Source organism: Ochotona princeps, chromosome 2 (assembly GCF_030435755.1).
Source record: "Ochotona princeps isolate mOchPri1 chromosome 2, mOchPri1.hap1, whole genome shotgun sequence".
NCBI lineage: Eukaryota > Metazoa > Chordata > Mammalia > Lagomorpha > Ochotonidae > Ochotona > Ochotona princeps.
Window position 1 is genome coordinate 100,724,303 of NC_080833.1, and position 13,248 is coordinate 100,737,550.

Sequence of the window (13,248 nt, forward strand, 5' to 3'; positions counted from 1 at the left end):
GTTGCCCAGGGCTGCCCTGAGTTTGGATAGCGAGTGCCACTGATGTCGGGACCAGCCTGCCCTGTGCTCAGAGCAGGGTCTGGAGATGTGGGCTTCTGGGGATCTGAGGGCTGGCACTGGTGGGGGTGTGTGCGGACCTGGGTGCTCTGTCCAGGCAGTTGGAATGAACTTGAGGATTTCCCCACATGCTTTGTTCAGGTGGGGTGGTGGGAGGGGAGAGATCTAGGTTAGCATGCTGGCCTTGTGGCCTGGGACTGGGTTTGGGGAACTTTGAATGGGCTAGAGAACCCATTCACTCCCAGGGCAGCGACTGTGGATTGATCAGGGAAAGGGGTAAAGGGATGTGTGGTAGGGAGGACCACTGAGGGAGTATGCTGCAGCTAAGGAATAGTTTCTGAGGGACTTTTATCAACAAAGCACTTACAGGTAAGCAGGGGAGCTGAGACCAAGTGGTTTGGAGGAGAGAAGCTCAAGGACCTTTATGGGTCAGGCCAATGCACTGGATGGTGTAGGAGACCTGAGCTGAACTAGTTATCATAGATCATGCCGACCATCACTCATCAGTGCACACTAAACCTAGGGCTGGGGGCCTCCCTGGCAGGGCTAGATCACAGTATCCACCAGTGAGCGTCGGAACAGGGGATGGGTAATGTTAGAATGGGCCATGACACTAACCAGCAAGTGAGATAACCAGTTTTGGGGCTGGTTTTGTGGGGGATAGATGGGTCCCCCCTTGTGGAAATGCAATTCCACTCGTTTGCTTAAGAGCTGGGGGTAGTGACAGGCTAAGCTAGGTATGAATGCTCTGACACTCATGGATACTGGGGTTTGGGAATAGTCTGGGCTGGTCCAGACTGCAGCACTCAAAGGCACATCCAGTAATAGGGTGTGGGTTGGGTTGGGCTATAACATCCACCAGCCCATACAAACGCTGGGAGAGAGGGGGCAGACTATGCTGGGTAAGGGTCTAGCACTTGCTGGCACATGTGAGATTTGGGTTTAAAAGTGGGCCTGGGGCCTGGCCGCATGGCCTAGTGGCTAAAGTCCTCGCCTTGAACGCCCCGGGATCCCATGTGGGCACCGGTTCTGATCCTGGCTGCTCCACTTCCTATCCAGCTCCCTGCTTGTGGCCTGGGAAGGCAGTTGAGGATGACCCAGGGCTTTGGGACCCTGCACCCGCGTGGGAGACCTGGAAGAGGTTCTTGGTTCCCGGCTTCGGATCGGCACAGCACTGGCCGTTGCACTCACTTGGGGAGTGAATCATTGGACGGAAGATGTTCCTCTCTATCTCTCCTCCTCTCCGTATATCTGACTTTGCAATAAAAAATAAATAAATCTTTAAAAAAACAAAAAGTGGGCCTGGAGGGGGAACTTGGGCAACTCCCCTGGTGGGCCATAGCTCCTGCTGGTGAGCATGTGATTCAGGCCTGGGTGTTGGTCAGACGGGTAAAGTAGCTCCACCCGCTGGTAAGTGTGTGGGTTGAATCTAGAGGGAGGTGGATTGGGCAGGGCCAGGCAAACCTTAGCCCACTGGCATGTGCAGGAACCAGGCTGGAGAATGGGTCATACTGCGCTAGACTATCACACCCACCAGTATGCATAAGCCAGGGATGGGAGCAGACTGGACAGACCTAGGCTGTAGCACCCCTCAGCAAGAGTTGGGAATGGGGGTGGACCAGGTCGAACCAGGCTGCAGCATCTAATGGCAAAGGCCAAGATAGGGGATGCGGAATGCTGAGCTAGGTCAGAGTAATCTCTGGAATGTACAAGATGTGTGACTTGGAACAAGCCTGGCTGGGGAGCTAAGGTGACACCCTAGCTGAGTTGTGGTTCTCACTGGCGAGCATGAGAGCTGTAATGGTGGCAGTGCTCTGGACTGGACTGGACATGACTGCAGTATCCCTCGGCATGAGTGTGGACTGGGTCTGGGGGTGGCCAGCTTCATGTTTTACCTTTCTTTGTGATGGTGATCTCAGATGGTGCTGTTTCTGATTTTGGTTGAGATGCCGAGTCAATTAGATCTCCATCATGAGGACTTGGTGACGTTTCAGGAGGAGGACGAACAGGACCAGAATTGGGACTGCTGCTCACAGCACCGTCTGCAAAGAGAATCTGAAGGGAAAGACCTCAGCACTCTCAGAACTGAGCAAGAAACTGATTAACAATCAGCGCTGGCTGGGCAACTGAGTCATCTCAACATCATTCAAAAACAATGCTATCTTCAGTGCTCCTGACTCAGTGTCGAAAGCATAGAACAGAGATTGGAGTTGCAGTTTAGAGAAGCTAACCTCAGCAATCAGTATGGTTATTTTATTTTCTATTTATTTTGTTTCCTCTTTTTTCTTCATGTCCCTTTTTTGGGTGGCTTTGAGGGTTTTTTTTTTCCCTATTCTTTTTCCCTTCCTTATTAATGAGAACAATTTTAAATTCTACTTCAGTTTTTAAAAGGAGTACATTTAAATTTTCTTCAGATAGTTAAATGTTTAGTATCCATTAATAGCGACTATGTGTGGTATCTCTAGGTATTATAGCGACATCTATCTATTATCAGTACGTATAGCCTTCCAATAAACATGACAAGGAAGTCAGATGTCTATCTGGTTCTTTTTTCTTTTAAAGATTCATTTTTCTGAAAGTCAAAGGTGCACACACACACACACACACACACACACTGCACGTGCGAGAGAGAAACTACTTCTAGTTCATTCTCCAGTGGCTTCTATGGCCATGGTCCCACCAGGGTGAATGTCAGGGGCGGGTACTCCATCTTTATCTCTTATGTGGAAGCAAGATCCCGTGTCCTTGAACTGTCTGTTGCCTGCCAGGTGTATGAGAAGGGAACTGGATCCAATGTGAAGAGATTCCAAGCAGGAACTCTGACAGCCATTTAACCCACTGTGCAGCAATGCTCACCATCATCTGATGCTTGTTCATTTGGAGGTAACTGGTAGCCACTTTTCTGAGATTTTCTATCAATGCAGTCTTCAAAACTGCATGATGACATATAAGTAATCTTTTAAAGATAATTAATGGCAATCCTGATTGTTTACTGTTTAATTTTTTAAGTGCTGGGATATTTCTGATGTCTTTATTTTTCTCCTTTATTTCTACTACTTTGCTATTCTGAAAATTTCACCATGTAGTTCCCATTTCCACATCTCTTAACCTTTCCTCCTAATCCATCCCTCCCACTCCTTGCTATGTCACAATTATTTAAAAGAATTTTAACAACACTTGATGTTTTTCATCAGCAATTTTTTCATATTTATTTTATGGAATGTTAATCTCTTTTCTACCTACTTTATGTACTTTAAAAACATTTGCTTTGTGCATGTTTACTTTTATTTTCTAGGTATTATTTTTTAATTCCACTGAATTTTGGTACTTTACTTTTCTGGGATTGGTTTCCCTCAGGTGTGTGATCCTGTTTCTTATTGAGAATCTCTCTTCAGTTCTTGGCAGTGTAATATGTGGCTGTGGAACATGGCTGTAGGACCTCCTTCCTGTGGCCACTGGGCAGAGGTGGAGGAAGGTGTGTCATTCTGGCTTCCGTCCTCTGGGTGGTAGTGAGGACCTAGGAAGCTCCCTGATGTGCTGAGCTCAGGGCTCCGTCTTCACAGTATCTGTGTTTTGATTTCTATATTTGGAGCAGGGTTTTCTTCTGCACATGTTTTTAAACTTTGCTTGTTTATGTTTTCATCAGTTTGATCCTGTCTGACCTGCATCTTTAAGGACTTTCTAGATGTTTCATTGTTCTCCAAAAATGAAAATTCTCACGGGTTTTCTTTTTCCTGTTTAAGTCCTTTTCTTCCTATCATTTTAGGAAGAAAATAAAGTGAGCACTGTGGTCTGTCTATAATCTTGGACCGTTACAAAAATGAGAAGTTTGTGCTCTGTGTGCATGATTCCCTCTTTAGCTATGATATGCTTCATTCTTTTTTTTTTTATTATTTAACTTCATTAATTACATTGTATTATGTGACACAGTTACATAGATACTTGGGTTCTCCCACCCCTCCCCAAACCCTCCCACCATGGTGGATTCCTCCACCTTGTTGCATAACCACAGCTCAAGTTCAGTTGAGATTCCCCCATTGCAAGCGTATACCAAACATAGAGTCCAGCATCTTATTGTCCAGTCAAGTTCAACGTCTTCTTAGGTATACCCTCTCTGGTCTGAAGACAGAGCTAGCAGAGTATTATCCCAGTCAATTGAAAGCTCCATCATACCATCAGCAAAAATTTACATCATTATGGAATTAATTGACATAGTAATGAGTAACCAACATGTTGAAAGTAAATGCGAGTTCCCAGCCACCTTCTGTGACCACCTCACCTATACTTCAATCCAGGATCGACCACATGATAGGACACAAAGCAAACCTAAATAACTTCAAAAAGATAGGAATCATACCATGTACCCTCTCAGACCACCATGGAATGAAGCTGGAAATCAGCAATTCAAAATGCCCCAGGAAATACAGAAACTCTTGGAGGCTGAACAATATGCTATTAAACGAACAATGGATCAGAGAAGAAATTAAAGATGAGATCAAAAAATTTATGGAAACCAATGAAAACTCTGACACAACATTCCAAAATTTGTGGGACACTGCCAAAGCAGTGCTACGGGGTAAACTCATCGCAATTGGAGCTCATGTCAAGGCCCAAGAGAGGCGCCAAAATACAAGAACTAAACACACACCTCCAGGAATTGGAAAAACAACAGCAGAAGTGCCCCACACACAATAGGAAACAAGAAATCATCAAAACAAGGGAGGAAATCAACCAGATAGAAATAAAAAAAACCATACACAAAATCAATGAATCAAAAAGCTGGTTTTTTGAGAAGATAAACAAGATAGACACCCCACTGGCCCGACTGACAAAGAAAAAACAAGAGAAGGCAAGAATTAACAGCATCAAAGATGAAAAAGGCAACATAACAACAGACACCGCATCCATTAAGGCCATAATTAGAAATTACTACAAAGCACTGTACTCCAACAAATCAGAAGATCACCAAGAAATGGAAAAGTTCTTAGACTTCTACCACCTGCCAAAACTTAGCCCAGAGGCAACAAACGACCTGAACAAACCCATAACTGAAGTAGAGATTGAATCAGTGATTAAAGACCTCCCAACAAAGAAAAGCCCAGGCCCAGACGGCTTCACTCCAGAATTCTACAAAACATTCCGAACAGAACTGACCCCAATCCTCTACAAACTCTTCAAAACAATAGAAAAAGAGGCAACCCTTCCGAACTCATTCTATGAAGCCAACATTACCTTAATCCCAAAACCAGACAGAGAACTAACAGAGAAGGAAAACTACAGATATGCTTCATTCTTTTAAAGTGCCATCCCCGTTTCAAGTGGCCGTTCTTCTTTGTAATGTTCCTCACCAGTGCTTATTTATTTTTTTCCTTTACAGTAGAAAAAGGTCATTTGTCTCTCACATTCTGCTCACCTGTGTGGATCCATCCAACATGTATTTGATAACAGTGCCTTGACAGGTGATGACCCTTGATGCCTCCTGCACCATGGGTAGTATCGTTGTCTTATAGAACTCATGGTGCTTCACCCTCTGGGGATAGCTCTGACGGACCATGATTTCCCAGGTGGGCTCCTCGTCCACAGCATATCGACCTTAAAAAAGGAAAAAGAAAAAAGAAAATTTCACTGTGAAGTGGATGATCTATGGGGATGGATTGTATCTTGTTGCTTAAAGCTTTTCACTCTTTTGTCTGCATCTGGATAATACAGTGGTTTCTGTACCATGACAGATAACCCAGTGAAGTTGTCTAATTAAATCTATGACACCTCAGGGCACAATTGTAGAGGTGGCTTAGCCTTTGAGGAAGCTGCTTCCACTGGTGAGCATAGGAGCTGGGACTGGAGGTGGCCAGTGCGAGCCAGGCCAACCTGGTTTAGGCAGTTGCACCCAATGGCATGCACGAGAGCCAGAATGGGTGAAAGCCAGCTGAGTTAGGCTGCAGCGCAAACTGGCAATGCTGAGACTGAGTGTGAGTCTTGTCAAGTTGGACTGCAGTACCCCTTGTCAGGCTGGGAACATGCCTGGTGGGGGAACTGTGGGCACTCCCTTTACTGGGTTGTAGCTATCACTGGTGAGCACAATAACCAAGGCTGGGAGCAGGCCAGACTGTACAAGGTAGTGGCACCTATTACCATATATATGGGCTGGTTTTGGTTTCTGGGCTGGAGTGAGCTAAGCCACAGTACCTGTGAGTGTGTATAAGAGCTGAATGGGATGTTGGATGGGCTGGGCAAGATCAGTATGCGTGTTGTCTGGTGCAGGCGATAAAACGAACCTGACCCTGCACTGACTGGCCCACCTAAGAGTCAAGTCTGAGATCACCCTAGGCAAGCTTTCTAGGGGAACTCCTCGAGTAGACCACTGGACTCAGATCCTGGCCACAGGGAGAATAACAGTGCATGTAGTTCAACCTTGGAGTGCATGTATCAGGACTGGGCCTCCTCAGTTACTGATGCCTGTGCAGTGGACAGCATGTCCAGTTGCACCAGGGGGACTGGATGATCAGGCCAGCAGGGGATGTTAACTGCCGGATGGAAACAGAGGATGGAAAGCAGAAGGGGCTGGACAATTTTCCAGGCAAAGCTTGGCAGCATGTTCCTGGGTCTGTGGATGCACTAAGATGAACTTTGTAAACCAGTAGACTTTGGAAAGATTTTCTTAACCCTGGAGCAATGAAATTGACAACATCTCAGGGATATTGAAACTATTCAAGTTACACCCTCGGAATACTCCTCCCTACACTGGGGTCTCTAAAGCATCAAGGGACCATCTCTCATCCACAGGTGCTGATGCAGTTTGACAGTTTGGAGTAGCCCTCTTTCCCTCTTCTGTGAACAAAGGAGAGGAAAAAAAATATGGCTGAAACATGTGCCCCACCCACTTTCCTCTATACCTGACCTTCCCCACCCTAAACAGAGGCCCACATGGGTATGCATCCCTCTCAACTATGTAACAATATCAAAAATTAAATTAAAAATAAATAAAATGCTGGGGGAAGAAGTTGATGGACTATAGGCAGATTCACCAATTAACCAAATTTTCTCTCCTGACATAAGCGTGAAAATATGAGGGTGGATAATATACCTGATAGGAAGGACAGATGAAAGGTGTCAGGTTCTGGTCTGATGACAGGACCAATCAAATAAGCAGAAAAATACCTTTCCTTGAACTCGAACATTTTTCCCAGTATACTCTTGGCAAATTAAGCATCTGTTGTAACCATCTGGTCTGTTGGGTCCCAGAAGAAATCTCGACCTATCAGTGTTCCACAGAACTAGCAAAGGGATCGTTTGTAACAATCTAGAAACTCTAATGCAAAGCAAAATTTCAACAAAATTGGTAAACTACCATATTTGGCTTATTTCAGCTGGCAAATAAAAGAAATGTTGGGTTACTTTTTATCATAATCTTTTCCTTTGATAGTACAGTTTTCAAATTCACTGTCCATAAGGGAATTATCATAAAGAGAATATTTGGTTGTAAAAAATAAGACTTCAAGATCTACTGAAATAATCTAATATTCAAATGAGAAGTTATGGTGTGAGAGTAACTTAAAATAGGGATTGCATGGTTAACTAATGCCAAGGACAGCTTTAGAATTCCTGTCCTAGGACACAGTAGACTAGTGGCTAAAGTCCTTGCCTTGCATATGCTAGGATCCCATATGGGCGCTGGTTCTAATCCCACCAGCCCAACTTCCCATCCAGCTCTGCTTGTAACCTGGGAAAGGAGTTGAAGACTGCCCGAACCTTTGGGACCCTGCACCCACGTGGGAGACCTGGAAGAGGCCCTGGTCTCTGGGCTCCGTCCTGGCTTTGGATTAGCACAGCTCTGCCCATTGTGGCCACTTGGGGAATGAATCAACAGAAATAAAAACTTCCTTTCTATCTCTCTTCCTCTCTGTACATCTGACTTTCCAATGAAAGAATTCATGTCTTAGTTCTGTACATTCTATTTGGCATTTCCTCCGTTCACAGTGACATTGAGTTTCCAATAGATGATAATTAAGCTCAATTTCCAAAGTTGACTCTCATGAAATAAATTGGTTCTATTTGTACTTGTTTATTAATCTGTACAGTTATGTACAGAATCAACAGAAATGATAGGATTGATAAAATTATATACTGATTCAGGGATATAAAGACTTGTTTTCTTCATGTCATAACAATTGTCTCTACTTTGTGCTCACTGTCTTAGTTTGATCAGAATGGCTTCATGCTGTGTAGTAGTTATCTGTAGTAGAAAGAAGACACAGGGACGACACAGGAGTTTTAAGATCATTGGCTTCTGTGGTCTGCTATTTAACTTGCTTAGGCAAGGTGCCAAACCTTCTGAAGCATCTCTTTCTTTCATTTATAAAATGGATTTATTATCTCTTAGGTTTAGGTGCTACTTATGGAGTGTTTACCCATGGTAAGTGCTTAAAAAATGATTATTATTATGAATCTCATTATTTAAAAATAATCGCTTCTTCATTACCAACCACAAGCATGAAAGTGACAGGAAAATATACAATTCTCAAGGGTGACCTGGTTGTTTTTTAATTATATTTTGCCACTTGCTTATCTGTCTCATACCAGCTGGCACTCACCTGGACACTCTTGACCTATGAAGGTCAACAGAAGTCCATTGGGGCAAGACACATTTAGGTTTTGAAAGGTGGGAACATATGTATTCTCTGGTAAAATGGACTCTTGGTCTGCTTCTTCCTGTAAACAAATTAAAATGTGAATAATAGCTTCTCAATTTTTAAATGTGCTGTTATTTATCTTGACTAAGAAATGATTTGCTGAAAGCTTAGAGTATGTAGGTAGGTTAGTAGTATGGATGTATATATTCCTACCTTTGAATAGCTATATATTTGCTCTTACAATGGATTACAGACAGATGAGACAAATAAATTATAATACCAACTATTTGGCATGTATATCCTCAGAAAAATGAGTGATTAAAAGTTAATTAGAATAACTAGGACAAGATTTATGAGGAGTTGGGGCTTGAAGTGTTTATTTTATGAATAGGAATAAGAGTAATGTGATAGAGTGATTTTTGGCATCCCAGCAAAATGTATACATTGGTACCTGCTATCTAATGTCTTGGTAGTAAGAAGTGGAGCCTTGGGGTCAGCTCAGTGGCATGTTAGGCTAATTCCCTATCTGCAATGCTGGTACCCCATATGGGTACTGGCTTGTATCCCGGATACTCCACTTACCATCCAGCTCCATGCTTGTGACCTGGAAGAGCAGTAGAGGATGGCTTAAGCCCTTGGGACCCTGTACCCACATGGGAGACCCAAGGAAGTTCCTGGGTCCTGGCTTTCGATTAACTCAGCTTTAGCCATTGCAGCCATCTTGGGAGTGAACGAGCAGATGGAAGATCTCTGTCTCTCTCCTCCTTTCTCTCTCTCCCCTTCTCTCTGTAATTTTGCCTTTCAAATAAAAATAAATAAATCTATATAAAAAAGAGGTGGAACATTTTAGGAAGCTTTTCAATCATGAGAGCTCCATCTGCTTGAATGAGATTAGTGCCCTTATAAAATGGAGTGAAGGGAGTTGCCTTTTTCTTATGCCACACAATAAAGCTAGCTAGGAGCAACAGGTCCCCCTGGGTGTGGAATCTGCTGGTGCCCTGACCTTGCACTTGACAGCCCTAGAATTACAATAAATGGTTATAGATTGAAATTCACTCAGTATAAGGTATTTTTACAGATTGGAAATCACGCAGTGTAAGGTATATAGACCACAAAGGCAAATGATACAGGAAACCAAAATTCCTAGTATCTTCTAGGTGCTTTTTATGGTTTGGGTGTCAGAACCATTACACTGTCACGACATCTGCTCCCACTTTTCTATAGCAAGCATGCACTGGTTTTGTAGGAAGTAAAAGCAAAAAGAGACAATGAAATGTCATTTATAAATTAGTGATGGTTTAAATGTTCATTCTGTGCCATTTATGAATTTATCTCTTGTTTGGCTATATTGTCATAGGGTGATGTTATTTGATAATTTCCAAACAATTCCAAATGGCAATCACTTCGGTTTTTCCAGTTTTCTTCTTCTAGGCTGTAAAATCACTTTAATCAGTTCCCTATTGCTGAACCTTTAGCTTATTCTAATTAATTTTTTTATTAATTACGTTTTTGAGGAATTAATTTTTCCAAATGATTGTTGAAGTTGGTATTCCTTTCATTTGCTTCTGGAAGGGGGGAAATATCAACAATTTTAGCCAAAATGAATTAAAAACACAAATCTAAGTTAAGAAGATAGAGCTTCAGAAATTTTGTACATAAACAAAAATGTTCAAACCTGTAAACACACTTTGTTAAATCTATCATGACATGTAAAACCAATAAACCAGTAAATCCCTCATGCCATCCCATTATCATCACTCTTATGAAATCGTCAGTGAATTGTTGGGCTTGCTATCTAGTCACTTTTGGCCAAATTTCCTTTAAATGAATTATCAAGAGTCACTTTGTTCAACAGTTGAACTTTTTTTTTTTTTTTTACAAAACAAGGGTCAAGTGGTCTAACATGAGAAATTTTATCCAGTATAATTATATAAATATGACTCAGAGGCAAAATGACATTTAAACTCATAACTTAAAAGATTGGAATATGGGCCCGGCAGCATGGCCTAGTGGCTAAAGTCCTCGCCTTGAACATGCCAGGATCCCAAATGGGCACCGGTTCTAATCCCGGCAGCTCTACTTCCCATCCACCTGCCTGCTTGTGGCCTGGGAAAGCAGTCGAGGACGGCCCAATGCTTTGGGACCCTGCACCCATGTAGGAGACCTGGAAGAAGTTCCTGGCTCCTGACTTCGAATCAGCACAGCACCGGCCGTTGGGCTCTCTTAGGGAGTGAATCATCGGACTGACGATCTTCCTCTCTATCTCTCCTCCTCTGTTTTATCTGACTTTGTAATAAAAATAAAATAAATCTTTTAAAAAAATAAAATATTGGAATTTGAAATTCATGTTCTTGAGCACTTTTGAACACAATTTTGTCATTTAACAAATTGAGTATATGTGTGTTGTACTTTAACAGTAAATTAAGAATCAGGATTCACAACTCTTTTCCTTGTTGTCTTTTGTTTAGAGTCTTCTATTGATCTGTGTATTATTAGAAAATGTTTTAAGTTAAAGTCTGGATGTCTGAGTGTATGAGTCTCTCTTTGTGTGTGTGTGTGTGTGTGTGTGTGTGAGATAGAGAAAGAGAGAGTGCTGTGATAAAGCATTACAAGTAGAAGATGGTCTAATCTTGAACTAGAAGTGGGCTGTCCCTTGATATTGATAAAGTCTCAGCACATCAATATTTAAGCTTTAGTCTACCAAATATCTTAGTACAGGTATTTGCCTTCTGATTAATCTTTTCTGTTGAACTAAATGAAATATTAAAAACAGAAAATTTTTGCAAAATTAACCAACCAATAACAAGGAAAAAAAAGTGAGGTTGGGAAAAGGTTGACTGATTCTTTCAATGCTTCAAATCAATGACTTAAGACAATCTGCATTATGACAATATGTCTTACAGAGTGGGGAATCCAATATCTGTATGCAAATCAATCTTTTCCTTCCAAAATTGATACAAGTAATGTCAATGCATCCACACAACAAAATCTATGTATTGTAACAACACTATTGGCATAGGCCACAGTCAGGAGGTCCATGGTGAGAGTCGTCTACCTTTTTATCCTCTTCTTTTGGGTGTTCCTCCTCTTTTAGCGAATCTTTGGGTTTTTCTTTGCCTTTTGCTTTCCCTTTTGCTTTGCTTTGAGGAGCAGTCACTGTAACAGGTATTGTTGTTGGAATGTGTATTGAAGGGATGTTCAACATTGCTTCCAAATCAGGATCCTTATCCTCTAAAAGCAGAAAAAGGGAAAAAAAATCCCACTCATAGTTAATACACTTATTAAATAAGACAGTTGGTTCTAGGACGGATATATCACAGTTTGATTTATCTGTGCTGCTCAGTGCCAGCAATAGAAAATATGGCACAGAAACTGAATGGCAATGGGAAACTCACCTGTCCTACACTCATTTATGGGGTATCTGTTGCGTAGTATAATTTAGTGGGTAGTTTACATCATAAAACCCTCCAGTACCATGTTGGATGTTAAGTCTGTGGTGGTAGGGGAACTACAGAGCATGGTAAGAACCAGGAAGAAGGCCCTCCATCGCAAGTCAGCTGCAGTGTATGCTGTGGCATGCTTCACCTTGGGATATCTAGAAAGCCTTTTCGTGCTTTTACCTACTGAACTTGGTCACGCATTACTCCCAGTGTTCAGAATTCTCACCCCTCTTTTTTGGGGGGTCTAGATAACTCTTTTGTTTCCAAAGACCCTTTAACTTAGTTTTGACACTTGCTCCTTGAAGCATTTCTCAGGGTACTAACCTCTCAGCTGAGACCTGGAGTAGGAGGAAGTGTTATCAAGTGGCAGGAGAAGCGTATTCTGAATAACACTTCAGCCTAAGCAATGACCAACCATAACAGAAAGCACAGCTCCTTCAAGGAGCTAAGAGGCATAATACTGGGTAGCAAGGCTTTATTGTCCAAAGGAAAGTAAATCATGCTGGTTGTTATCTAGAATTTGGGTGAAGAGTTCTATAAAATCTGTATGGGGGCCCGCCTGATGTTCTTGATTCTGTGTATATTCAGTGGGCCATTTGAAAGACAATCGGAAGCAAGAATCATATATTCCTCTTACCAAGAAGTTACAAAGTGCTCAATTATTTGGATCAAAAAATGTTTGTGTCTGATTCTCAGATTCATTATCTTTTTCCTATACAAAAGGAAACTAAACAGGCTTAGCTGTTTAAACACAGTAAGAGGAAGAGACCTGGACTGGAAACCTGTTTAGATTTTAGCAGATAAGGAATTTGTTAAATATTGATGCCATATGTGTCTTTAAGGAATTTATGACACCTATAGTTGTTCTAAATAACCCATTATGCCTTCTATTTTTTAGTATATATATATGAAGTAATGCATTATATATTATCTATACTCTTAACATTTTTCGAATGTAGTGCTTATAACTCGATACTAGGAACATTCTCCTTAAAGGGAAGGCTTTACTATTAAGAATTTAATCAACACTATAGAGATCACTTAAGAAACAAAAGCGACACAGTTCATAGAGTACGGAGTAAACAATGTAGTCTAAAATAATGACAACATGTGCTCAAAAT

General features: G+C 41.9%; 1 protein-coding gene across 1 annotated transcript in view; it reads right to left on the reverse strand.

Annotated features, from left to right (window-relative positions):
* The window catches only part of SPAG17 (sperm associated antigen 17), a 204,528-nt gene that overhangs the window by 46,623 nt on the left and 144,657 nt on the right, over window positions 1-13,248 (reverse strand). The window contains exons 25-28 of the mRNA XM_058660118.1: window positions 11,743-11,918; window positions 8,649-8,766; window positions 5,471-5,649; window positions 1,953-2,112 (exon numbers count right to left, since the gene is read on the reverse strand). Coding sequence (XP_058516101.1) covers window positions 1,953-2,112; window positions 5,471-5,649; window positions 8,649-8,766; window positions 11,743-11,918 — 633 coding nt within the window. The remainder of the gene's footprint in view (window positions 1-1,952; window positions 2,113-5,470; window positions 5,650-8,648; window positions 8,767-11,742; window positions 11,919-13,248) is intronic.